Source organism: Microcebus murinus, chromosome 15, assembly GCF_040939455.1.
Source record: "Microcebus murinus isolate Inina chromosome 15, M.murinus_Inina_mat1.0, whole genome shotgun sequence".
Taxonomy (NCBI): domain Eukaryota; kingdom Metazoa; phylum Chordata; class Mammalia; order Primates; family Cheirogaleidae; genus Microcebus; species Microcebus murinus.
Window position 1 is genome coordinate 31,484,526 of NC_134118.1, and position 27,757 is coordinate 31,512,282.

Here is a 27,757-nt window from a genome sequence, read left to right on the forward strand (position 1 = left end):
AGGTAATTAAGGTTAAAAGAGGTCACAAGGGAGAGGCACTGGTCCAGTTGGATTGGTGTTCTTATAAAAGAGGGAGAAGCAATGGAGCACTAGCTCTCACTTACTCTCTTTTCCTCCTCCATTTCCTTCATACACGCAGAAGAAAGGCTATTTGAGGACAGGGCAGGAAAGCTGTCTACAAGCCAGGAAGTGGGCCCTCACCAGAAAATGAATTGGCCGGAACCTTAATCTTGGACTATTTGCCTCCAACAGAGTGAAAAAATAAATTTTGTTATTTAAGCCACCCAGTCTGTGATACTTTGTCATGGCAGCCCAAACAGACTAATACAATAAACTTCTTAAACCAAGGTAAGTTTCAAAAGAGCATTAACTAATATATTCGAATGGATTCCTAGGCCCACTGAACAGAGTCAAAACACAATCACTACCAAGACTCTCCGTTTTTCTGTTGACAAATAACCTATGATGCATATAAATTTAACTTCTTACACAGTTTAGCATTGGAAACCAATGGACATTAAGGACAAGAAGTCTAAGACCAAGGAGAGCACTTCCCTAAAGGTCAGGAATAGAGGCTATGACTAGGCAGTGTGAATAGCTCCAGACCAGCTGCATGCTCTACTTTTTTAATGTCTAAACATTTCCAGAAATTACTGGCTTAAGAAGGGTTATCAAACTTTCTCATAACTTGATATAATCACATTTTTATTGAAGCTCATTTGAAAGAAAATAATGTACACTTCAAGCACCAGAGACGATCATCAGAGTAAAATATATAATTATGGAAAATGGTATTGAGATGTACGTTTCAATTCGACATATTCAACATTAAACACCTCCAGCAGGTGGAGCATTGTGCTAGGCTCACACGTTGCTTAGAGAAAATAAAGACATCTAATGATAAACAGATGTCAGGTGTAAGTTAAAAAGCATACATAATAAGGCCGGGCGCTGTGGCTCACGCCTGTAATCCTAGCTCTTGGGAGGCCAAGGCGGGCGGATTGCTCAAGGTCAGGAGTTCAAAACCAGCCTGAGCAAGAGCGAGACCCCGTCTCTACTATAAATAGAAAGAAATCAATTGGCCAACTGATATATATATAAAAAAAAATTAGCCGGGCATGGTGGCACATGCCTGTAGTCCCAGCTACCAGGGAGGCTGAGGCAGAAGGATCGCTCGAGCCCAGGAGTTTGAGGTTGCTGTGAGCTAGGCTGACGCCACGGCACTCACTCTAGCCTGGGCAACAAAGCGAGACTCTGTCTCAAAAAAAAAAAAAAAAAAAAAAAAGCATACATAATAGCCTTAAACTTCTAGCCCATTGAAATCCAAACTACAGTACTTACTTGACAACTCCTCTTTGGATTAAGGATAAGCATCCCAACCTCTCCTTGTTCTAAAACTGAATTCCTAATCACTACCACCACCAGCACCACCACCACTCATCCCCTTAGGCAAACCTGGTCTTCCCAAAAAGAAGCCCTCTTCTCCAATAAGTAACATCTCCATCTGTCCAGAACCTTTAAGTCACCCTTAAGTCTCTTTTCTTTCACACCCAAACCTAATACACCTTGTCAGTTCTACCTTCGTCATGTGCCCAACATGTGGCCTGGTCTCCTTTCCAACACTTGCTCTCACAAGGGGCCAGTAGACTGCATCAGCCTCCTGACTGGTCTCCCTCTTATCTACTCTTTCCCTCTACTGACCCAGCACTCAGCGTGATCTTATCACACCTTTATTCAAATCCCTCCAATGGTTCCCTAACACACTCAGAGCAAACGCCAAAGTCCCCACATGATCAGGCCTCCCCTGCTAACCCTCTGCTGTCAGTGCCTTCCACCTGTCACTACTCCTGCTCCAGCCTCAAGCCTTCCATTCTTCACCATGCAAGATCCCACCTAGCGGGCCTCTAAACGTGACTTCTCTCCCCTGGGCGCCACAAAGCTGGCTCCCTCACTTCATTCGGGCCCTCTCCAAATACCACTTCATTACCAGCAAAGCTTTCTGAATGTGGCCTTAGCTTAATTTTCTTCTACTATATATTATAATCCTTATCAACACCTGCCATGCTATATGTTCACTCATTTGTATGCCTCCCCTCACTAGAATGTAAGCTCCATAGTCCACGGCAAGGGCTTCTGCTGTTGCTCATATACCTCCAAGAGTGCACTGCACACAGTAGACCTTTTATAAACATTTGTTGAATTAATTTCTATTAGAAGGACTTACAGGAGTAGTGCATGTTTACTGATACCTGCTAAAGCACAAATATTTCTGCAGTGAGGTTCACTGCAAAAAGAAAAATTGAAAAATGAAAAGCATCTGCCTTGATATAAAAGACACTTTGGCCAGCCCCCTCCCCCACCCCTGACTCTTAGAGGTTTCCTATACATAGCTATATGCTTGTGTTCGCAGTGGATCTTTCCCTGTGTTTATCAGCAAAATCATTCACATAACAGAGCATTCCAGCAATGAGAAAATATTTTTCTAAACACATATTGACAAAGACTATGGTGGAATCTGAGAAAAACATAATGTTTTAAAAATTTTTAGAACATGTACACTTATTATATAATCAGGGAATCTATAGAACTCTAATATTATGTAAATTAAATTAGTCTTAAAACATATATACATACATATTATTTGCATCTAGCCGAAACATTAGAATAAGTAATGATTCTGCTACAAATAATTTTGCAGAACTATGTCAAGTTAAAAAGTGGCATTTAATCTAATGAAAGACCTATATCCAGTATATATAAAGAACTTGCACAACTCAAGTAAAAGCCAAAATTTTTTAAATGCTAAGTAATATGGCATCCTGGATTGGATTCTGAAAAGACAGTCGAAAAACTAGTAAAAACCCAAATAAAGTGTGTAGTTTCATTAATAGTATTGTTTCAGTATTAATTTCTTATTTGTGACAAATATACTGTAAAGTGTCAACAGCAGGAGAACCTTAGAGACAGGTACATGGGAACTCTCTGTACCATCTTAGCAAGTTTTCTATAATCTAAATGTACTTTAAAATAAAAAATTTTAAAGACAAAATTTTATTAACTGTTAGTTGCTTAGGAGAGAGGTGATGGTGGACAGGGGTGGTAGATAAAAGGCATAGGAATTTTTTTCTCAAGTTGATAAAAATCTTCTAAAATTTACTGGTAATGGTTGCACATGTCTGGGAATATACTAAAAGTCACTGATTATATACTTTAAATGGGTGAACTGTACAGTAGGTGAATTATCTCTCACTAAAGCTGTTTTTAAAAATACACAATTAGATACCATTACACACCTATTAGATGGCTTAAAAAATAAAACTGACAAGGATACGTGCTGACTAGGATACAGAACAACTGGAAGTTTTGTACACTGTTGGTGGAAATACAGTATGATATAACACTGTAAAGTGTTAACAGCAGAACCTTAGAGACAGGTACATGGGAACTCTCAGTACCATCTTAGCAAGTTTTCTATAATCTAAACTTACTTTAAAATAAAAAATTAAAAGGGGAACAAATATTTGAAAAGATCTTTACCAAAGAGATATGGATGGAAAATAAGCATATGAGGGCCAGTCTTGGTGGGCTCATGCCTATAATCCTAACACTCTAGGATTTGGAGTGCTAGGATTGGAGTGCTTTGGAAAAGGGTTTGTCAAGTTTCTTATAAAATTATACATACATTTAGTATATACCCCAGCAATATCACACATAGGTATTTATGAACAAAAATAAAAACATTATGTCTATATATTAATACGCATACATGAATGTTTATAGCAACTTCATTTATAATTGCCACAAACTAGAAGCAACCTAAATATCCATCACCTGGAGAATAAACAAATTTCAACACATCTATACAATGAAATACTCAGCAATAAAATGAAACAGCTATTGATACATACAACAATATGGCTGAATGTCAAAAGCATTATGCTCAGTGAAAAAAAAAGCCATACAAAAAAGATTCCACACTATATTATTCTACACATAGTATACAAAACTCTTAAAAAGACAAAACTATAGGCCAGGCACAGTGGCTCACATCCGTAATCCTAGCACTCTGGGAGGCCGAGGCAGGTGGATCCTTTGAGCTTGGGAGTTAGAGACCAGCCTGAGCAAGAGCGAGACCCCGTCTCTACCAAAAATAGAAAAAATGAACTGGGCATGGTGGCACATGCCTGTAGTTCCAGCTACTCGGGAGGCTGAGGCAGAAGGATCACTTGAGCCTGCAAGTTTGAGGTTGCTGTGAGCTAGGATGACGCCAAGGCACTCTAGCCCCAGGCAACAAAGTGAGATTCTGTATTTAAAAAAAAAAAAGACAAAACTATAGAAATCAGATCAATGCTTGCCAGAAACAGGACTAGGCACAGAGGACACTACAAAAAGGTACAAGGGAAATTTTCAGGGTGATGAAAATGTCTTTCTTTTTTCTGTTAGGTAAATGACTACATACCTGTTAAAAGTCATAGAATTTTATACTTAAAAAGGCTGACTCTTAATCATATATAAATTATATCTGACTTGTGCAAAAGTTGAATCCAACTTAATTGCAATTTTATATTTAAAAAAAGAAAAAAAGGTCTTAATACAATGCAAGTAGTACTGTAAGATGCTACTACAATTAACTATTAAAACTAGAAACACAAGCACTCTTTAGCTCAGCAGAAATTTTCCAGGTCACATATGTGAGCAATATCACTGTAGAACTATGAATGCTCTATGATTGTTTTTCTTTCTCTCTCTCTTTCTCCCTCCAGGAGCTCTTCATGTATTGATCTAGCAAAATCTCCAAATTATATTTAATAAGTAAATAAGCAAAGAGCAGATACGTATATAGATATAATTGGGGGGATAGGGAAATATATTTTTATAGGTCTATAAATGGATTATTTTTTAATATTTGGAAGAATAAACAAGCAACTAAAATCATCTGCTGTTATTAGGGAATTGGGAATCAGGCAGATGTGGACAAGAGAAGTAGGTGAGACTCTGAACTGTGTACCTTTTTATATGTTTTGCTGTGTTAATCACACACACACACACAAAAAAAAACACTAAGCATGCAATATTTAAAACATTAATTTAAGTACAAGTTATAAACATTTCTGGAACAGCGAAAGCATTCCAGAGGCAGAAAATATTATCATGTACACTTACAATGCAAGTTAACTTTCAATTACCAGAAGAAAATGAGCAATCTGCGTACGAGACTATGTACTTAACCTTTCTTTCTAACCCAGTACCCCACAGAAATAGAAGAAAATAAGGAGTGTAAGAAATAGAAAACAAAGAATGGTTTGGAAGGAAAGGCTATAATTTTAAAAAGCAGCACAAATACGAAAACTCAGTTCTTAAAAAGCCAAGAACTTGTTACACCTCTGAAAATCGTCCACCTTTCTCTCTTGGCGTGCTGTGCCCAGCTATCCCTAAAGTAACAACAGCCTTTTCTGTGTCTTGTGAGCAGGTCACAGAGAAACAAACAGGACTCTTTGCCACAAAGTGACACGTGTCCTCTACAACTGAAGGACTCAAAGCCGTCATTTACCCAACACACCCAAAGCATATGGGTGGATTATTTTATTAACAGGATTTCAGAAGCACTTAAGACTCCTTGAGAGCACACATTCCAAAATCTAGGAAGTTAATTCCGCCTTTCATTCTGTAGTTAAGACTGTGAGGTACAATCATAAAATGGTGTTAGAGCTGGATAACTTTAATAGTGTTTCTGGGAAAGACACAAGCTTATGGATTAATTCTCAGTATATTTAAATAAATGTTTCTCAATTCTAGATAAATTCTAGTCCAACCAGCCCCCCTCTGAATAGTGTGGGCAGACACCAAAGTTCACTTACAAGCTAAGACATTACCCTCACAGCAACAGCTAAAAAAGCAAAAACACCAGGAATATTTCACCGTCCAACTTGTTAGTTTCAAAACACTATACCCGTTCAAATCTGGACCCTTGTTGTTAGTGTCCAAAGTTGAATCTGGATCCTCTTCCTTAGGAGGTTGCTATCTTCCAAACCTTGCCCCTGTCCTTTTCAGTTAGCCTTCAAAACAAAGGTTCCCAGCTAAGTCCCTACAGAGAAAGGATAAGTATTAATCAAGTAATTTGAAACTTCATAAGGAATGGAAATAAGAGATATGCCGATCTGTGTTTCTGACAAACAACAAGTAGTTGCCTGGCTGCTAAGAAAAACTGGTTACTTTTCCAAGTACAGAACAACCTGAAAGACATCAACCTAGCCCAAGGTTTCCAACCAAAGAACTCTAACTGGACTTATCAATTACATTTCTCTTGAACTAGCAAAAAACCTGAATAGTGTAGTTGATTGAATAACAACAACTTTAAAAACAAAAACAACAAAAAAAAAAACAACTAAGAAACAAAACACCAATATCAAGATAATACATTTAAGTCCTTAACATGGTTATCTAGTGACAAAATCAGGAATCGATAAATCTGAGATGTTATTACATCCATCATGTGAAACTATTATTTTCAAATAAACCAAGAGAATAAAACAGGCTATTTAAAAGGTATAGTTAAAATATTAAATAGATAACATTTATTGAAAGTAATGTACTATTAATATCTGCTAAGCCTGAATCAAATTTAAAAGACCTTCCAGTCCCATTCTAACTCCAACTGTTTTAAAGATTTAAATTTTAATACAGTTAGACTTTAAACCTGAAGCTCATCTCATCTTTAAAGTGAAAGTAACCTAGTGGAGAATTCTGAATAAAGAAACATCCTAAGCAAATCAGAACTTCATTTTGTAAAAGTACTCATTAATAACAATACAGACATTTACACCTGATCTTACTATAGAGGAAGAATAGAGACTTTGAAATCAGAAAGTTATGTGTTCGTAAGCAAATTACTTATCCTCTCCACATCTCAGTTACTTCATCACTGCCTTCTGGTTTACTGGGTTAATGTAAGAACTAAATAAAATAAACTATAAGAAAATATCTAGCTGACTTTCTGGCACATAATAGACACTTAATAAATGTCAACTGCTTTTCCTCATCTTTCTTCAAGCTGTTCTTTTTGAACTATATTCTCTCTAAATATAAAATAAAGAATGGACAACACAACTCAAAGTATTATACATGATTACATTGACAGGCAACCTGAAACAGCTAGTGTGGCACTTTCAAAGGGCTACATTATAAAAGTAACTCTGAGGCGGGCGCAGTGGCTCACGCCTGTAATCCTAGCACTCTGGAAGGCCAAGGTGGGTGGATCGCTCAAGGTCCCGGGTTCGAGACCAGCCTGAGCAAGACCGCCCCCTCCCCCCCACCCCCTCCCCCATCTCTACCAAAAATAGAAAGAAATTAATTGACCAACTAAAAATATATATATACAAAAAATTAGCCGGACATGGTGGCACATGCCTGTAGTCCCAGCTACTCGGGAGGCTGACGCAGGAGGATTGCTTGAACCCAGGAGATTGAGTTTGCTGTGAGCTAGGCTGACACCACGGTATACTCACTCTAGCCTGGGCAACAAAGTGAGACTCTGTCTCAAATAAACAAACAAACAAATAAATAAATAAAATAAAAGTAACTCTCAAAGATAACTAAAGGTATAACATAAAGATTCATTTACTGCTGCACCTTTCAATGGTGAACATTTATAATATGAAAGCAATTCAAATTTGTTTTCACATTCTTCAAAAAATAGCTATAAGAGTTCTATTCTACATTCTTATTCCTATTTCACTTCTGTGCAAGTCCCTGGCTACATATCTAAGCTCACATATCAATATTCAAATTTAAATACAGAATTGTGTCAAATTTCAACAATCACAAGGAAGGAAAAGAAGTTTGTATCCATTTATATCATACAATTACAAAGCTTTTCTCCTAAAAACACGTATTCCAATAAACAAACTTACAATAGAAAATATATACACATTACACATATGGAAAGACTTAGCCACTTTTGAAAGTGAGGCAATTTGGGTTCAGCTTCTTTATTCAAATAAAATGATCACAACTATTTGAGATACATTAGTGTAGAGTTTTTACACAACGGCTCTTTGAAGTCTGAAAATGTTTTACCTTAGAAAAAGCTCTTTACAAAACTCTCCAGACAAGTATTAATATTAACCTGGATAACCAAATAAAGAATCTGAAAACATGGTTTTACTGGTTTACATACACCAAAAAGAGGCATACTTCTATAAATACTACCAGCAAAATATGAAAAGGATCGTAAGCTATTATTTTTATAAATGACTCACAATTTCTACCAGCACTGATACTTTTATTGTCAGTGATAGTAGTATCTTATGTTAATGCAGACTTTTCCACTTACAAAGTACTTTCTCATAAATTATGCTCATTTAACTCTGAAAATTAAGTACAGCAAGCGTGTACACCATTTTGCAGAGAAGAAAACTAAGCCCCAATAAAAATTGCAGAGGTCAAACGGAGAGTACTATATGGAAGACCCTCTCTTCCAGCTGATCTTCCGCACTAGAATTAGGCCCCAAAATGTACTATTAGAGTGACATTAACGCAAAAGAAAAGTTAAGGCATTATTAGTCTCAATTTTTTTTCTTCTTAGAGCTTATAAGAAAAAACAGAATATCCAAGTTAAAATATTTGTTGATCTCCTAACGTAAGAAAGGTTACAAGGTACATTTATAAAACAGAGTTCGAAATACAATGAAAGCAAATATATACATACCTAAATATAATCCAAGGCAACAAACTGAAGTCTAAGGCATAATAATTCACAATGCCATGCCTAGAATTCAAGTTTTTGCTTTTCATTGGATTCTGTGACTCAACACAAGTCACAGTGACTAAGTAAAATTTGAATCAGTATCAGCTAACCAGGCAATTCTAAGAATCAACTTTGACTCAGTCTTACAATAATTACAAGCCCAAACAGCATTACATTCAAACAATAAAAATAACTTTCTAAAAGTTTTTAAAATCATACCAACTGGGTTACATGCTGTCAGTACTGTTTATTCTACTACTATGAGAATCTCACACACACTTCACACATCTGAATGTTTATAAAATGCAAATGTATTGTAAAATGCCACAGAGACACAAAAGTGAATAAGACAGTTTCACCTTCCAGGAATTCCACAGTTTGAAAAAGGAGATAAGATGTGTACATCTAATTATGAAATTACGAACTACCAAGGAATAAATGCCTTAAAGAAATGCACAAGCTAAAAACAGATCTCAGAAAAATTCAACCTCTACTCTGAGAGACCAGAAAAAGCTTCAGGAAGAAGGAAGCATTAAGCTAATCCTTAAGAAACTATCAGGATAGGTACAAGAGAGGGAGACAGGCATTAAATGAAGAGTTACTAGCATAGGTAAAAAGGGAGGAAACAAAAGGTGCGCTTGTGTGGGGCACTGATAACGCCTTGGTGGCAGTGAGAATGGAAAGACCTAGAAAGGAAAATAAAGTAATGGTTTCTTTCCCAAACACCAGGTACCTCTTGACAAAATCAATTCAAACACAGGAGCAGTTTACCTAGAAGATAACACAAGATCATTGTTCTTGGGGGTTACAAGTATGATTCTTGTCAATTACCCTCCACATGAATGGGTTCTACTTGACAATGAGAAATGAGGGCTTGGGTTTTTCCCTCTATAACATCATCCTAAAGAAACAGGTCCACAACAGCATTTTTCTTCTTGTAGTTTTCATATTATAATCAACTGAGAGAAGAAAAAATGAAGGGAAATGGAAATTAGGAGCTAGCCTAAAAGCAGAGGGGAAGAAGGATAAGTGTGGGTTCCTGTAAACATTTTTAAGATAGTCATTTTCACAATCAGCAGAGGGGTACAGTTATCCAATAAATTAAAAAGAAAATTATAAGAAATACTTATAATCTTTTAAATGAAATTATAGGAAGGGGCCGGGCTTATTTTTGTTAAAGCCTAGACAGGAGATGAATAAATGGCATTTTACAATCAGAATCATTTCACCTACTTCATATATAAAGAAAACTGTAAAGATATACAAAAGGCCCGATTTTAAGTTATATGGGTAAGAAATTTCTCATTTATTTTAAAATTTTCACCCAGCTTGATGAGAACAATAAATTGCTTTACGTCAGGTTTTCAAACACTTATAAACTATGCTATTTTGTATTTTGTTTCAATCAATTTGAAGGTAGGTATTGTTTTCCTGAAATTGATTCAATGTGTTTGACATATACTCCCTCCCTTTAAAAAAAAAAGTCATAAATAGAAATACACAAAATGCCACATAACATGTTTGAATGCTTAAATACTTTTCAATCCTTTCCAGAAAACTATATTAATTATATTTTCATAAATAACTGGAGTGATATATTAAAGTATAAAAAGTGATTATCCTCTAAGGATAAGTAACTGAAGGAGAGGAAACACTAGGTACATTTTGATTTGTAAGTGCTAAATTCTGATACTACAAACATTGTAGTAAGTTTTTATGGGTACTTTCTAAAAAGTTACACTTTTAACATCACTGGCAAGACAGTGTTGCCAAATTCTGAGTGGTCAGTGTCTCTCCTGAACCACAATGAAAACAAATGCTCTCAACTAAGTAATTTCACTTTTAACCTCAAAAATTGCTCTCAACTAAGTAATTTCACTTCTCACCTCAAAAATCCAACTGGAATAATCTTTTTTCTTGACATACATTGACATAATTGATTGCCATAGATGCAAATTATAATGTTAACTATTTAAAAGTTATCTTTGTGGTTTTCAAGAAGTAATTTAGCTACTGAAGACAATTCCATAGCACCCTACAAAGAAAACAGATTATAAACTCATTCAAGTTTGTTTTGATATAAGATAAAGAAATGTGAACAACAAGTAAACAATTTTATCTCAGAATCCAATTTCAAGGTTTACATAATATGACTATAATCATTTTAAATTAGATAAAGTAGCAGTAAAATATTTCTTGATTTCAAATTAAACAGAAATCAGGTCTGGGAGGCCAAGGCAGGCGGATTGCTCGAGGTCAGGAGTTCGAAACCAGCCTGAGCAAGAGTGAGACCCCGTCTCTACTATAAATAGGAAGAAATTAATTGGCCAAGTAATACATACAGAAAAAATTAGCCGGGCATGGTGGCACATGCCTGTAGTCCCAGCTACTCGGGAGGCTGAGGCAGGAGGGTTGCTTGAGCCCAGGAGTTTGAGGTTGCTGTGAGCTAGGCTGACGCCATGGCACTCACTCTAGCCAAGGCAACAGAGTGAGACTCTGTTTCAAAAAAAAAAAAAAAACAGAAATCAGGGAACTCTGAGTATAACACAAAGCTGATTTATTGAGCAGAGCGCCCAACACATGCCAAGTACTGGAGTATCTCTGACAGGCTTAAAAAATTCTTAGTTGTGCATTTGTTTTTAATAATGAAAGCTTGATTTAGGAAGAATACTGTATTAAAACCTTTCATCTAATTCTAGATTTCTATAAAAACCTAAACACACACCACAGTTCCAAGAAAGTTAGGCTGGAGAACTGAAGACAACAACTTAGACAAAAATACATCCTTCCTATGAACAAAAGTATATGATTCATAAAAACCATATTGGATGAATATTAACAGATGAACAATAATATGTATTATACCTAGTATCTTTAAGAAGTTTTACAAAGTTATGTTATTAATATCATATGCAGAATAAAATTTCATTTTCCCCCCTCAGCATATTTGTAAAGGTCACTAAGAAATACTTACTAGAATTACTAAAAGTCCTAGTCCTTGGTTGGCTATATTTAGGAAGAAAAAATAACTGAGATAGACAAAAGAGCTTTGTTTTAGCTGTTTTTAAATTAACAGTGAAAGTAGGCTGGGGTGAGTTCCCCCTTTTCATTCCTCTTTGAGTTAAAGATATGTCTTCAGCAAAAGAGAGTACAGGCTTGTAATTATAGAAGACGTTACTTATATCCTTGAGAACTGACACCAGTTGGAAGTTCTCACCAAGAGCCCAAGAGACAATCCAGGAAAGAAACATTTAACATTTAACCAAAAGAAAAAGTAAAAACAAAATAAACTGATAAGAATCCATACCCCACACACACTCTTCAAACCTCCCTTTAGTCTTCCTGACAAAGGAACTTTTCTCATTCTCTTTACCCTTATCTTCTAGAGCCAGTAGTAACTTAAAGACATTATTTATTCTTATCACACTCCGAATACAAAATACTCATGCATTCTGCCCTCACACCATAACCAATTATTCAAAATCACAAAAAAGAAAAAAAATGCAGTTATTAATTTGAAGGTATCATCCTGAGTTCCTCTGGTTCCAACCAGTTCCACTGGTTCCTCTTCCTCCCAAATTTGTCTATTTCAATTCAGTCTGATGCAGTCCTGTTTCTTACCTATCTCAATGTAGTTTTCTGGTGTAAAGTACCCAGTCTAGTTGAAGGGCATGGCTCAGGCACTGCACAAGCCTGAGCTGTCCTCCACCACTTCCCCATTCATCCCACCAAGACTAAATTGTCTTTAAGCACCCTGACTCTTACTGTTTGCAGTCAAAAGTTTCCAAGGATTCCCTAGTACACACCAGACAGACAAACCAGATAGACCAGAAATTTTTAACCTGGCATGATCAAACTTTTCAAGCTGGTAAGCCAACCAGAAGGCAGTAGAACACAGACTTTTATAACCACTGGGGCAGACAGCAAGATGCTTTTCATAGAATATGCGCAAAGTATGAGGGAATTAATACTTTCAACATAACAAAAGAGAAATATCTATTAATAAACATTCCATCACAAAAGCCAAAAACTATCTTGCTAAGACTCATGAGTAAATTTACACCATCAAGTAGGTAACTTTCTAAATACAGCTGGCCCCTGAACAATGTGGGGGTTAGGGGCACCAGCCCCTCACACAGTCGAAACTCTGCCTATAACTTTTGACTCCTCAAAAACATAGTTAAGTTTTTAATATTTAAAAACCTGTTGACTGGAAGCCTTACAGATAACATAAACACTTAACACATATTCTGTATGTTAAATGTATTATTATGACATACTGTATTCTTACAATAAGCTACAGAAAACAAAATGTTATTGAAACATAAAGAAGAAAAATACGTTTACTATACTGTAATATATTTATCAATATCGTAAGTTTATGTCATCTGAGATAAAACATCTGTCTGAAGTGATGGGCAACCACAGCTGCAGACCTCAATCTACAGTACACATCAAGTAATTCAGCTTTCTCCTGTAACGTCATGACTTTTCTCTGCTTCTTCGGGGCACTTCCAACATCACCAGTGGCACTTCATATAGCTCCCATGGTGTTATTCAAGGTTTATAGTCCAGCCCTAAAAACGATGCAAAGTACATGAAAATGCCCAAAGATCACTTTTTATGGTGATATGTAATTCATTGGCAGAGGAACTGCTCACACAGAGATGATCAGCATCACACGGCATTCTAAGCAGATACTCACAACACTGAACTCACCACAACAGCGACAGGAGGTGGAGAAGAAATTATTATAGTACGGTGTGTACTACAGTTAATCTTATGCGGTTATGATTTCATGCTGCATCTTTACATTTGTTTACCTTTCTCAAAACTTTGGCACCATGTATGCATTTGTATGTGTAAGTTTTGATAAATTTTAAGTTTTTATAATAGATCTGTGTATACTTTATTGTAGTAAATGATAAAACAGACTAGCATCCATGTATATTTTATGTGTTCATGACATAGCTAACTTTTTCTTTTTTTTTTCATATTTCTAGACTACACATTTCATCTACAAGTTTTTCAAATGGTCACAACTCCCCCCCAAATTTGTTGATATATTTATTTTTTTAGAAAGCTGTGTATAAGTGGATCTGCATAGCTCAAACCCATGGTGTTCAAGGGTCAACTATATGTTTTTCCCCTGTACCACCAAGTCTCAAACTCTCAGGAAGGAAGATCAAGTCATCAAACATTTATCAGCTCCAAGTCTGTCCTAAGCATTATGTCAACTACTGAGCTTTAAAGTCCCAGCCCAATAAGCTTTCAGTCTAATGGGCTGACAGACATAGTACGAGTTAAAATAAGCTTTCAGTCTAATGGGGCTGGCAGACATAGTGCAAGTTAACTCGTTTTAAATGAAGACAGGGTCTTAACTTAGACTCCAACTAACTTAGGCACATGTTACACCCCCACCAAAGCAAATAATTTATAAAAAACATAGAATATTTAAAGATAACAAATGCTCCCAACAACATTTCTAGCCATTAACTTCTAATAGAAAATTGTTCAACTGACCCCACTACACAACATTGAGAGCAGTTGATCTATGTAAATAAATCTTCAATGCTATCAGAAAAAGCCCATAACCAAACACATATCTGTTGCTTTAAGGCAGGACACAATGCATACTTAAAAGTTTTAGTATCAAAGCTAGTCCTGTATAACATTCAATATGAAATCATTCTTCTTGAAGATATAAGTTCATGATATAAGTATGAATCCAACAAAATACAATATAGTACAGAAAACTGTATTTAAATAGCTATCTTTTACACATATTTCATATACAAATAAATTTATAAAAAGTGATGATTCAGCCTTGAGGAGGAATGACAAATTGAAAGCTTAAAGTCCCAGAAATATAATGAAGCATTACAACAAGAAATATAAGTACATATATATAAGTGGAGTACCAAAAAATTTTAGTACCAACTAAAATTTCTAGAATTTAAATAATAAATCTGAAGCAAAGGAACTGATTTTGAAAATATCACACACCAATACTTTTTAACTTTAAATCAATAGATGGGATGTTTGGAACCCAATTACCATACAAATAATTACACTTAAAAGTTACATGCAGTATTTTATAAACAAGTATTTATATATAATACTCACCCACTAGTATTTTTATCCCTATCTGTAATAAGAGATTGAGGTTCAACAAATCAATAATCATATACTAAATAAGGAAACCAAACAGTTGAATATATCTATATTCCATAACTGTAGCTATAATTCAATAAGACCATCAGAGAAGTCTCCTGAGAATCACTGCATAAACTTATTACAATCATTTATTTCCTGTGCAAAGTAAATTGGACAAATACTATCAGCTCACAAAACCTATTAATCTTAATCTCTTTCTTTCCTGCCTTTCTATACTATAGAAGCTTAAACGCAAAACACTCAACATTTCCAGCCTCCTTTGCAATCAAGAGTAGCCATGTAGCCGGGCGCGGTGGCTCACGCCTGTAATCCTAGCACTTTGGGAGGCTGAGGCGGGCGGATTGCTCAAGGTCAGGAGTTCAAAACCAGCCTGAGCGAGACCCCGTCTCTACCAAAAATAGAAAGAAATTAATTGACCAACTAAAAATATATATATACAAAAAAATTAGCCGGGCATGGTAGCACATGCCTGTAGTCCCAGCTACTCGGGAGGCTGAGGCAGCAGGATAGCTGAGCCCAGGAGATTGAGGTTGCTGTGAGCCAGGCTGACGCCATGGCACTCACTCTAGCCTGGGGAACAAAGTGAGACTCTGCCTCAAAAAAAAAAAAAAAAAAAAAAAGCCGGGCGAGGTGGCTCACGCCTGTAATCCTAGCTCTCTGGGAGGCTGAGGCGGGCGGATTGCTCAAGGTCAGGAGTTCAAAACCAGCCTGAGCAAGAGCGAGACCCCGTCTCTACTATAAATAGAAAGAAATTAATTGGCCAACTGATATATATATAAAAAATTAGCCGGGCATGGTGGCGCATGCCTGTAGTCCCAGCTACTCGGGAGGCTGAGGCAGAAGGATTGCTTGAGCCCAGGAGTTTGAGGTTGCTGTGAGCTAGGCTGACGCCATGGCACTCACTCTAGCCTGGACAACAAAGTGAGACTCTGTCTCAAAAAAAAAAAAAAAAAAAAAAAAAAAGAGTAGCCATGTGACACAGCCTGAGCCAATAAGAAGTACCTAGACAGGGGGTTCCTTCAACACAAAGACAAAACCCTTACCAAGAAAAGGATTTTCAACCCCACCTCTTCTTTACTGCTTGATGGTGCAACTACCATCTTGTTACTTTGAAGACTAAAATCACTTGCCAAAAAGAAGACTGAGCCAGTTTCCTTAAATGACATTCTTGAGCATCTGCACCAACCCAACCCTGCATTGCCTACCTTCAGATTTCTTATTGTGTGAGAAAAATAAGCCCATAGTCAAGCCTGTGTGTGTGCAGTTTTGGGCAACATGCAGATTAATGAAATTCTAATACAATCTATGCTATAAGTCTATCAAATCAACTTATGTTATAAATCACATTGATGAATTAGTTATTAGATATACTAAAGATGGAAAGTTATCTGTGGGGAAAAGTAAGATCAGAGAGTAATGAGGACCAACTATTAGGAATACAACAATAACAAGAGCAAATATTTATTAAATATTCCATGCCAGCGACTGTGTTAAGAACACGTGTTAATATACATTAATGTATTTAATCTTCACATCCACATCAGGTTGATAATACCTACTCATGGTAAAATTTTCATCAATCCTTGACAAAAACAGAATAATATGGCAAATCAAAACTAAATATTTATTCTGAGAGTATGACCTTCCTGCTTCTAGGATAAATGTCCTTTCTTAAATGAGAATAATGGCTAGCAAGTTTGTTTAACATGCTTACTTGGTAAATAAGTTACAAACCAATGCCAATGCCCCACCGTATTATGAAATTTTAACAGTCTATGACATCCAAAAGCCTCAGATGCAATAAGGTTAAGTAACCTGCTCAAGGCCACAAAGCAGTGTGTTTGACACCAAAGCCCAGGATCATAACTACTAAGTTATATGAAGGATATACACTAAATAAACTCAAAATAACTACTTTGTGAAAATGATTAAAAATTAAAGATATTAATTTATAACTGCAAAGGAAAACAATCATCCAAAAATATATAAAGAGGGAACAAGAACTCTAAAGTGAAATGATTTTACCATGTTGCCTCCCACTGAGTTTTTTCTATGTGATATAGATTTAAACCATACTAGAGAAAATGGAATCAAGATACGAATTCCCACCAACTCCAACTTAAGTCTCAGATGACAATTAGGTTTGGAGGTTCACATTTGAGAATAAAGAACTTTTGGGTACACCGTCTGGATCTAAATGAAGTTTGTTGTATCCCAAATCCAAAGAAAAGGCATACAGAAAATGTCTGCCCCTAAACTTGCTATTGAATTTCTTTCAGCCCCACAAAAATAGGAGGTAGAAGGAAAACCAGATATGAATGAAGATTAGAAACAAACTGAAATGCTGTAAATTTCTTCCCTACCTCAATTCTTGGCATTGTCTAATACTGCATTTCAATTTTTTAAACTCACAAGTTTCCAAGACTCATTTCTATTTGTTTGGAAATGTATAAATTTGATGAAGTAGTTTCTCAACACTGTAACAAAAAGATACAACTTAGATCGACAGCCAAATACTTTTAACAACTTGACCAAATACTCCCCAATAAATCTGAGTGTGCTTAAAAGAAAATGGAGTTTTCAAGACTACATGATGTAGCTTAGAGAAAAAAATCAAAAACATATTGCCTTGCAGAATTCAAATAGTTACTACATAAAGAACTGGATGAATGTTAAATAGGTTTACCCTAGACTTATATATACACTTTTTTTATTTTATAAGATTTTAGTTACTTCAAAACCTACCCAGCTTTTCTTTTTCATTTGTGCCCTCAAATGTAATTTATTATTAAAGACATCAAAGACAGAAAAAAATCTCTTAAAATATAGAAAACAGTAAGTACTTTATTACCGAAAACAGTAAGTACTGTCCTGCTTATATTTCATTTATAGTTATCTCAAATGTTAGGTCCCATATTTTTAATCCAATCTTCCAACACCAATGTCAGATCTAGAAAAAAGCACATAATATTCAAAAACAGCATGTATTCTCCACTATTTACCAACAAAAAAATAAAAGTAAGGAAAGGTGGGTGGCTAATCTATGAGGAGTGACTTTATGATCTAAATGCAAAGGCATATATATGAGGTGGAAAAAAAGATTGTAGAGATTTCTGCCTTAATTTGATTTTTAAAGAAGTTCTTTTTATTTTCTTTTTGGATCCCAATAAAGTCTTTAAAAAGTCTAAATGAAAGCACTGACCATACTGAGCTGAGATTTCACTATTATCCACAGCTACAACAGCATGTCTGACTAGACTTTTAAACACACCCTTGCCACTCCTTCCCTCCCTTCCACCCCCTCACTCCCACCAAAAGAATTTAAAGAATTTTCAAGTTCACAGGAAATGAAAGGGGGGTCCACAACTTAAATTTCACTGAAATTGACTTAAGTTACTACCACAATCTCTTTTCTATTTTTCCTAATATACATGGAATATTCTATTTCCTATACTTTTTTCTAACAAATATTCTAATTTAAGTTCAGACTCATGAAATATTCAAAGCTGAGAAAAGCATTCCATCTTGAAAATATCAACAAACTTCAAGTGGAATAAAAGTGAATAAACAGTTAAAAGTTATTGTTTTAGCTCTTCTCATCCATTTATTTATGAGCTATTATGTATATGTGCATTTTAAATTTTTTTCCAACTAATATACTGCTTCAACCATCTTATTAATATCCCAATGCATACAGAAATACTTAGCTAAAAGGTACTGGGCTCTTCATTAAATCATTAATCACGAAAAAGATTCTCTTTTAAAAAATAATTTGGTAGCCCCTTCTCAGGGTCATAAAGACACTCCAAAAGCTATTCTTCCTTTAACTTTTAATTTTGAAATAACTTTAAAGTTATTTAAAAAGAAATAGTTGGAAGATCCCACATCACCTTTACCCAATTTCCAATAACTTAACATCTAAAATAACCAGAGTAAAATGATCTAAATATTCAAATGTCACCTGTTGCCCTAATAGTGCTCTTTTTCCTCATCCAGGATCAATTCCAGAGTCCCACATCACATTTCCTTAGTGTTGTCCACTCCATGACAGTTCTTCGACATTTCTACATACCTTCAAGACTTTTGGGGAGGACTAGCCAGTTAATTTGTAGAATGTCTTCAAATGCGAGTCTGATGTTTTCTTCACTTACACTGACTTTTTTTTTAAGCAAGCATATCCACAGGTGTCTCCTCCTCAGTGCATAATATTAGGAGACACATGATATTGATGTGTCTTCCTACCAGTGATGTTCTCTGATCATCTGGTTAATTTGGTGTTGCCAGTTTTCTTCACTGCAATGGTACTGATTTTCCCTTTATAATTAATTAACTAGTCTTGTGAGGGGGATACTTCGAGATTATGCAAATCTCCTGATGGTGTGATATATAACAATATTTCTCATCACGCTTTCATCCACTAATTTTGGCATCCACTGACGATTCTTGCTAGCAACAATTACTACTGTAGCATTTGCCTACTGGTGATTTCCATTTCCATCATTCCTTCTACATTTTGTAATTGGAATTCTACTATAACAAAGAGTTATCTCTTCTTGGCAGGACGAGGTGGTTCACGCCTGTAATCCTAGCACTTTGGGAGGCTGAGGCAGGAGGATCGTTCAAGGTCAGGAGTTGGAAACCAGCCTGAGCAAGAGCGAGACTCCGTCTCTACTAAAAATAGAAAGAAATTAATTGGCCAACTAAAAATATATAGAAAAAAAATTAGCCAGGCATAGTGGCACATTTCTGTAGTCCCAGCTACTTGGGAGGCTGAGTAAGGAGGATCACTTGAGCCCAGGAGTTTGAGGTTGCTGTGAGCTAGGCTGATGCCACGACACTCTAGCCCGGGCAACAGAGTAAGACTCTGACTCAAAAATAAATATTTAAAAAATTTTTTAAAAAGGGTTATCTCTTCTCCCTCATTTGTTCATTTATTCATTTAGTTACTTATAACAGTATAGGCTCATGGATATTTTTTTCTAGGGGTTATAATCTGTTACTGTCATTATTTACCTTGTTTCTCAAATTGTCCCAGATTTGACCACTGGGTCTCCCCTTTCTATATATTAATGCATTCATTAGACGTCCTTCTGATTTTTTTTTTTAAATCTTCCATTGGTGAATGTCAAGTAATTTCTTTGCATGGGGGATCATGATGGCTAAGACTAGCCTAGCCTTACGACTAGCCTTACAAAAAAATCCCAAATGTGTTATACTATCACAACCCTTGCTCGTCCAAGACCTTATGATCTTTGGTCTGTATTTTATATACATTATTATACAATTTTCTCTTCATTGTCACTATTGGGATGGGGGAGTGATTGAAGCTAAAAAAGGGGTAACGAGAAGAACTCTTCATGGTGCTGGAATTGTTCTGTATCTTGACTATAGCAAAGTAAATATCCTGGTTGTGGTATTATACTATACTTACAAAAAATATTATAATACTAACAGGAGAAAGGATACACAAGAACTCTCTACATGATTTCTTACAATTGCATAAGAATCTAAATTTATTTCAAACTTAAAAGTTTTATTTTAAAAAGATAATGATTCTAGTTAAGACTAGTCATTAAAAAAATTTTTTTTTAAGATAAGAGAGTCTTAACTCCAGAATGAAATTTCAGGAGAAATAGGATAATCACCACAGTACCCAAACCCTCTTAGATCTATTGATTATTAGCTTCTAGGAAAGTTACTATCAGGCTTCCCCAGAATGACCAGCTAACAATTAATTCTTGTTCTGCATGTCTTCTTTTATGAGCTTTTATGTTGGGAAGAAACAAATACCATGGGCTAGAAAAGATCAGAAAAGGCATCAAGAGTCATATATCATGGGAAGTGTTGGTTTGACAACTTAACTGCTAATGAGAGCCAAATATAAATTTTCATTTCAATTTACTTAGTTCATATTAAATATTTAAAAAGTTCTAAAGCTCTACAATCTATGATTTTCAACCTGTGGGAAGCAAGGAATGAAAAACCATAGCAAGAGGACTAGGTATTTAGTTCCAATGACAAAAGAAAGTTCCTCTTCAAGTCACTGACATGAACTCCTAAACACTTTTTATACATAATGGATGTAAAAACACAAAAATGGTGGAGGCAGGACAATTTAAAATGCAAGGATTAAATTTTCCTCTCCGCAAAAACTAACCTCTCCACCACCTCACCAGGGGTAAAAATCCTTTCACAGACAGGAAGAGAACAGAAAACACCTGAATACAGCAAGAAACACATACTTTCTACAGTTCAGTAAGTAGTGGTTAATTAGCAGATGAGACCAGAGGTAGGTTTTTCTTTCCTAAAAAGATAAAAATCCTAATAGTCAAAATAATGTGGCAATAAGCTTTTTTTCTCCCTACAAAGACTAACATAATCACTGAACAGATTTTTAACTATATATATCCTAGCTCTGATAAAGCTACAAAAGATCAATTATATGTACTATAAACTACTTCTGCTTAATTTACCTACATTAATCTATATAAACAAAAAAATGGCATACAGGAGTAAGAAACTGTTCTCAGAGACTCAATACAATCATCACATTGTATCACCACAGGTCAAGTTCAGATTTTTATATAAGTAAATTCATTTTTGCCTGCTCAAATTCAGAAGTTCTGCAACTCTTCCAAAGGAAGTAATGCTTAAAAATCACATTATCATTACCGATTAAGAAAAACTATTACATTTAGTATAACTATATGATAAATCAGATATTTCATACTTAGATTCCAAGAATGAACATGCAGTAGAAGATATTAAAGTTTAAGGGGAAAAAATAGTATAAGTAAGAAATCTTAAAAGTCAAGAAAATTATATTTAATAACTTGGATTTTTTTCCTATAATTAGGAAATGTCCTATCATCGTCATGTGCCATGATTAGGCTGCAATGACATAATGCAAGCATTGTTTAACATAATGAGTAGTTGATATAGATGTGCACACATTCATTTAACTGGCCTGTCCAGCAGATTCTGCTCCTGCAGTGTTTCTAATCCATCTCCCCGGTGTAATTCAGGCTCCCAATTATCTCAAGCCTGGAGAACAAACTGTCAACCCTTAACAGAACTATTGGTCTCTTCCCACTCCTCTCCAAGCTGCTACACTCAATGGAGTCCATCCCCTAGCCACCCCTTGGCTCCAAGCACACTGAAGAAAGGTCTACACATGTATTCTACACATGTGCTACCCATATGACAGTGGGTCAATCTGGAATATCCTTCATGTTCCTTAGTCCATTGGTTGGTGAATTCCCATACCCTTACAACTCAAAACGCATTCTTACATACAAAATCTACATCCTCTTCAGTGTTATCATAGGCTAGGACCAGTGTTACAGCACTAATGAATTACAACCTACTTATAAAATAGATGGGTGAGTTACTTGAGGGACACCCATCTCATATCATCTTTGAATTCCTAAGGCCTGGTAAATAATATTTTATTGAAATTTGCTACAATAAGAACTACCACCATGCTTTGCAACAAATAGTTAATGTGCTTTTACTTAATCTGCAAAACAAGCTCAGAAAGCTATCATCATTTTACAGATAAGAAAATGGTTACCAAAAATGAGGTGAAGATAATATTCCATAAAATACAGATACTGAGGGACCACTATCAGCAGTCTCCACTATCTTCTTAGTCTAGATCAAAGCTACTTCTGTATAAAATTTTTTAAGTTAATTTTCATATGAGTCAAGCAGAAGCAGAGTCTTTCTGTGTTTCTAAAAGGTTATCAGATCATTATTTCGGGTAATAGATTTATATCTGAGGCATACTCCACTACATACTCCACTACTTATGCTATTTGAATTTCAAATATCACCAGAGAAAGGCAGGTTTTGATAGTTTAAATCACCCAAAATCTACCCAGAAAAAGTTTTGTTTTCAGCTCCAAAGTAAAATTAAAAAACAAAAAAGGCATACTAAGTTTTCTTGCGAAGCAACGAATATTTTATTTCAAGACTGAGCTTTGGAGTGATAGAGCATCCTTCTGTAGAGACACCAAGATTAAATAATAGTGATAGAAGGTTGCAACCTGTTTTGTTTTTATTTTATGTTCTTTCTTGAGGTGGAGGGGGAGTAAAATGTTGCAACAGAGTCTTTTTTTTTTAACTGTTCTGTACAATTCCAGGGTTTGGGAAAGACTGAATTAAACTAGTATCTGCATACAGCACTGCAGTTGGCGAGATTTTCATTTTGAACCTCAGCCAAGATATGCAAAGCTAATTATGGAACTGTTAATTACTAAATGTTTAAAAGGTTATTTGAAGGCGACTAAGCTTCACTAAGCTTCCACTAATATTGCAAAAGAATGTTAATAATTTTTACCATAAATTTAGGTCCTTACTTGTTCAAAGTCTCATGCTAATAGAGTTTGATTAATATTTCAGTTATAAATGTATTTTTAACCAACAAATTCAAATATCACTATTATGAAATCTAAATACTTGTGGCCAATCATTTCTTTGCAAGACATGCATTTACATTTGCATACAGACAGTTCAGTTGTGTTTCATGAACAAAAACTACTTAAGAAACAAACATTACTAGAGCCCAAAAATGAGCTAAAATATAAATCAAGGTATAAGCTATCAAAGATTATTAATTAGGAGGAGATGAGGTGGGGTTTATTTTATACATACCAATTTTTTTAAAGTAACTTTTACAACTATCTACAAATACACTAAATTAGGTCTTTAAAGAAGAAGAAACAATCTTGCCATAGATGTTTCACCTGAAAAACTAAAAACATTATGCACTTAAATGCTTTACAGAAGCAACTTCAAAGGGCTGAAAATAAGTTAATAAAATGGTTTAGAAAAATCATTTTACTGTATAAGCCTTGGGGGGTAAAGCTGTTTGTAATTTATTTATGTCTTTTACTTCATCAAATTGCTTTGGTGACCAAGCTTCTCATTTAAGTGATTAAAGACACAAACCCAAATAGTTAAATAGAGCAATTACTTAAGAGTCCTGTTTTTCAACAGAGGTGCCCAGAAAAATATCAATAGAATGTTTAGTGCTCATTATTTTCAAAGGGGTTTGTTATTTAGACTACAGTGCCCCATTGACTAGCACTCGGCCAGGTTTCCAGACAATATGAGACACACATTGGATTAAAGAAGACTTTTTTCCCTCCTCTCAGAATACTCAGAATATCAGGTGAAATGGTGACAGCCTCTTGAATCTGAATATGCATGATATGGCTAAAAATGCAGATGACAATTTCTTTTGGCATTTCTCCTCACTATTTCCCCTCTCTAATGACATGTCTAAATAAAAAGAGTTCCCATTTTCCAAGTGGGCATGAAAAGTTCCCAATTTATTAAAGTTCCTGAGGCTCTTCTTACCTCAGATTCCCTTCTAGCCAGCTTCTTGGGTTACATTAGTGACATCAGGATTAACTATAGGCAACTGATTGGCTAAACACAAAACTATGTCTTCACAGAGTTTGGGAGAGGAACTGGGCTGGCAGGACTTTAAAAAAAAAAAAGAAAGAAAAATTGAATTTACTAAAAAAAATTTACATATTTTCCTCTATTCTTTTCAAGCTCTTTCTTTTCGCCTATAATAAGAATCACACAAACTCCTTTATCAAATCTATCTTCAGAAACAGAAGGAAGCAGGACAGCAAAACTTTCCTAATTCACATCCTTCTGTTCATGATATCAAGCTTAACAAGGTTGCTTTTCTTATATTACAAAATTCTAACTCTTACATTCATGAGAAAAGACTACAGGGAAAAATTTCCAGCGTTGTATTTGCAAAGTACTACTAATATAAAAAGCATCTTGTACAGAAGAATCTTTTTTACTTTTGAGTAAATTTCAAACTTTTAGAAGACGGATTATTTCTGACAAATCAGGTAAAGATGAAAACATTCACATTTCAAACTACTTTCTCTCTAAAACGACAAATAAACATGGGGGTTGGATTTAGTAATAACCAAATGAACATCAAAGTTCATAGAGCTGACACTTAGGAATGTTCAAAATGTTTGGTAAGTTTCTCTATGTTTACTTTTTCTATGAAGGTTTGGTGGGGTAAATGTGCTGATTTCAGATTGTCAATGGAGCTTTCAGGTGTGGTGTTAGTAGTAATCAGCCCACTTCTGACTCAGGCCAAGTTCCATGTTGGGTCAGTTTTTACCCTATTCTACACACAACTGGCAGGGGAACAGGAAAGTTTAACAGTTCATTTATTTGGCACAATCCCCACACTGTCACAGGAAAGGTTTTGTCTCTTCCAGTATTTGGTGACCCGCCCACCCCCACCTGACGGTAGGTTTCAGTCATTGCTATTCTTCTAACTAATCAACCAAAGGCCCATGACATCATTTTCTGACCAGCCTGGCTCAGGATATAACATTCTCAGCATGTGTAATTTCACTTGGCACTTCAAACAGTATTTTTGAAAGGTATTGAAGTATTTCACTGAAATCTGCTTTTCCTTCACACTGAGACTAGGAACGTGCATTTTCAGATACAGAAGACTCTGATTCGACTGACAAGTCTAAACAAATAGTAGATAGGAAGGCACAGGAGAGTCATGCAACACAACCAAATGAAAGAGACAAGATCAAAGCAGGACATTCCTTGTTTGTGATAAAAATAGTCTTTTAGAATAGAAACTTTCTGGGCACACTGAAATAAGTTTTCTTGTAAAATTGCTGCCCATCTTCCACACATTTGATAAATATGTGCGACCTATCCACAATACCCCAGATGTGACAGCTCCATCAGGGAAAAAGAAAAATCAAAAACAGTACCAGGTGTCATTCTTGGGGCTTGTCCAATGGCAGCCAGTGGAAGATTCTATTTTATTCTTTCTTCTCACATTAAATAATAATAATCAACGTCAGAGAACGAGAGCATTTGGATTTGAACAGATGGCATCCAACAACTAACAAGCAAAGCAACTCTTCCAAGCATTCGGTCCTAAATGTCTGATGGTCCCAAGGATCAGGAGGGCTTATTTATCTTAAGAGGGTTGGCAAGCTGGATCCACTATAGTCACCAACCCAATGCTTAAGAAAATGCGTCATTATCCAGTCAGCAACTAAAAGCAAGGAAAATCAAACCACATTTTTATAAAATTTCACCCTCTAGTCCAACTTGAGAAGACCAAATCCAACCCCAACAGCGATTCCTCCACTTAAAGTAGGAATAAGCCTGAAGCTAAACAAATGTATAAAGGTTAACAAACTTATCTAATTTTGACAAGGTTGTGCAACACCAAAAGAATCCGCAGGGTGCCCTTCCCGTGAGTGTATTTGAATATGCCTGCTCTAAAGTTATGTTTGCGACTGAAACTAAAAGGACTAGCCTAGCTATTCAACTTTTTTTCTCCTCGTCAATGCAAAGCAGCATCCGTTTTTCAAAAAAAGCCAAATAGTAACTACACAAACATCTCAACGTTTTCCTTTGGAAGGCCGACATGGATTTTGTCTTTCGCACACACAAGTTTCCTCCTATACCTTTGCAAACACCACTCAAGTCTAAAGACAGAAAGGTCACATGCAAGGGGAGGAAGGGACCTGCAGTCAGGGGGCAAGACTGGATGGCTGCGGGGAGGTGAGACCTCACCCCCTGAGGTTCAGACAGCGGCTGGGGGAGAGGGAAAGCTAATCAGAGTATGTACACACACACCGCGCCCGGCAAACGCAGGGGAAGGTCAGCAGTGGGGAGAGGAATAGAGGGGGAGACTATCAAAGGCAGGGAAAAATAAAACCAGGATGGCCAGAGAAAGACTCGGAGGTGGGATGCCGCTGGAAGTTGGGGGTCCTGATAGTAGAACTGGGGTGCTCGGGATGAACTGTGTCAGTAAAGAGATGGGGGGGGGACAGGGAGGCGCAGTCCTAGGGAGGCAAATGCGGGCGGCGGCGGTTCTCACCTGGGGGGTCCTCTCGGCGGGGTTCTTCATCACCGCTTGGCGGAAGCTGTTATCCACGTAGGACGCCATCTCCCCCCGCGGTCCGGGCCGGGGCCGCTCCGCACCCTCGCCGGCCTCCTCCCGGCCCGGCGCGGCCGCTGCCTCCGCCCTGCGCGCTCCGCCCGCCCGAGGCTAATAAGCCAAACCGCGCGGCGGCGGCGCGGGGCCCGCGGGGGGGCGGCGCGGCTGGGCCCGGGGCCCCGAGCGCGGGACGGGCGCGACGGGCGCCCGTGGCGCGCCGCTCCGGAGACCGCGGCGGAGAGTGTCCCTGGGGCCCCGAGCCTGCGGCGCGCTCGGCGGTGGGGAGCTCCCCTTCCTCCTCCTCCTCCTCCTCCTCTTCCTCCTCGCCGCTCGGCCGGCTCCCTCCGGGCCCCGGCTCGACACGCCTCCCCCGGCTCCACTCGGGGGACAGTGGCGGCTCCTCCTGGTCCCAGCAGGCCCGAGTTATTTTTAGGGAGGTGCGAGTGGCAGTGGGGAGGGGGAGGGCTGCAGGCAGGCGGAGCCTCCTCTCCCCCTTCCCCGAGGGTCGCCCCCTCCTCTCAGGGGCTCGCGCCGCCGCCCAGGGGTCTCCGGGAAGCGCTCGGGTCTCCCGCGTCCCCGGTCCTCGGGCACTGGGGCGCCGGTCGCGAGCACCGACCGGGCGGGTCTCGCTCAGGTACGGGCGCTGCGAAGCCCGACCGCCTCGGCCGCCGTGGCCGCCGCTCCTGGGCTCCGTCTACTGCGATCGGCCGTGCCTCCCGACTGCTGCTGCATCCCCTCGGGCCGCCGCGCCGCCGCCGCTCGGGCTGCCGCCGTGGGCTCCGCCGCCGCCGCCTGCCCCCATCGGCGCGCCCGGAGCGCGCTGCCCCGGCGCCCGCGGCCAGAGCAGCCGCCCGGGCTGCAGCCCTCCG

General features: G+C 37.4%; 1 protein-coding gene and 1 long non-coding RNA gene across 8 annotated transcripts in view; both read right to left on the reverse strand.

Annotated features, from left to right (window-relative positions):
• Window positions 1-26,815, reverse strand: LOC142876346 (uncharacterized). Its single transcript, XR_012923235.1, has 2 exons — window positions 8,708-26,815; window positions 1-6,085 (listed from the first exon to the last, which is right to left on the reverse strand). It is a non-coding gene; the product is annotated as an uncharacterized LOC142876346 (long non-coding RNA).
• Window positions 1-26,951, reverse strand: part of RAPGEF2 (Rap guanine nucleotide exchange factor 2) — a 241,484-nt gene extending 214,533 nt beyond the window's left edge. For all 7 annotated transcript variants that reach the window (XM_012735611.2, XM_012735606.2, XM_012735607.2 and 4 more), the window contains exon 1: window positions 26,829-26,951. In XM_012735611.2, coding sequence (XP_012591065.1) covers window positions 26,829-26,897 — 69 coding nt within the window. In that variant the 5' untranslated portion in view covers window positions 26,898-26,951. The remainder of the gene's footprint in view (window positions 1-26,828) is intronic.
• Between the last annotated feature and the right edge of the window lie 806 nt (window positions 26,952-27,757).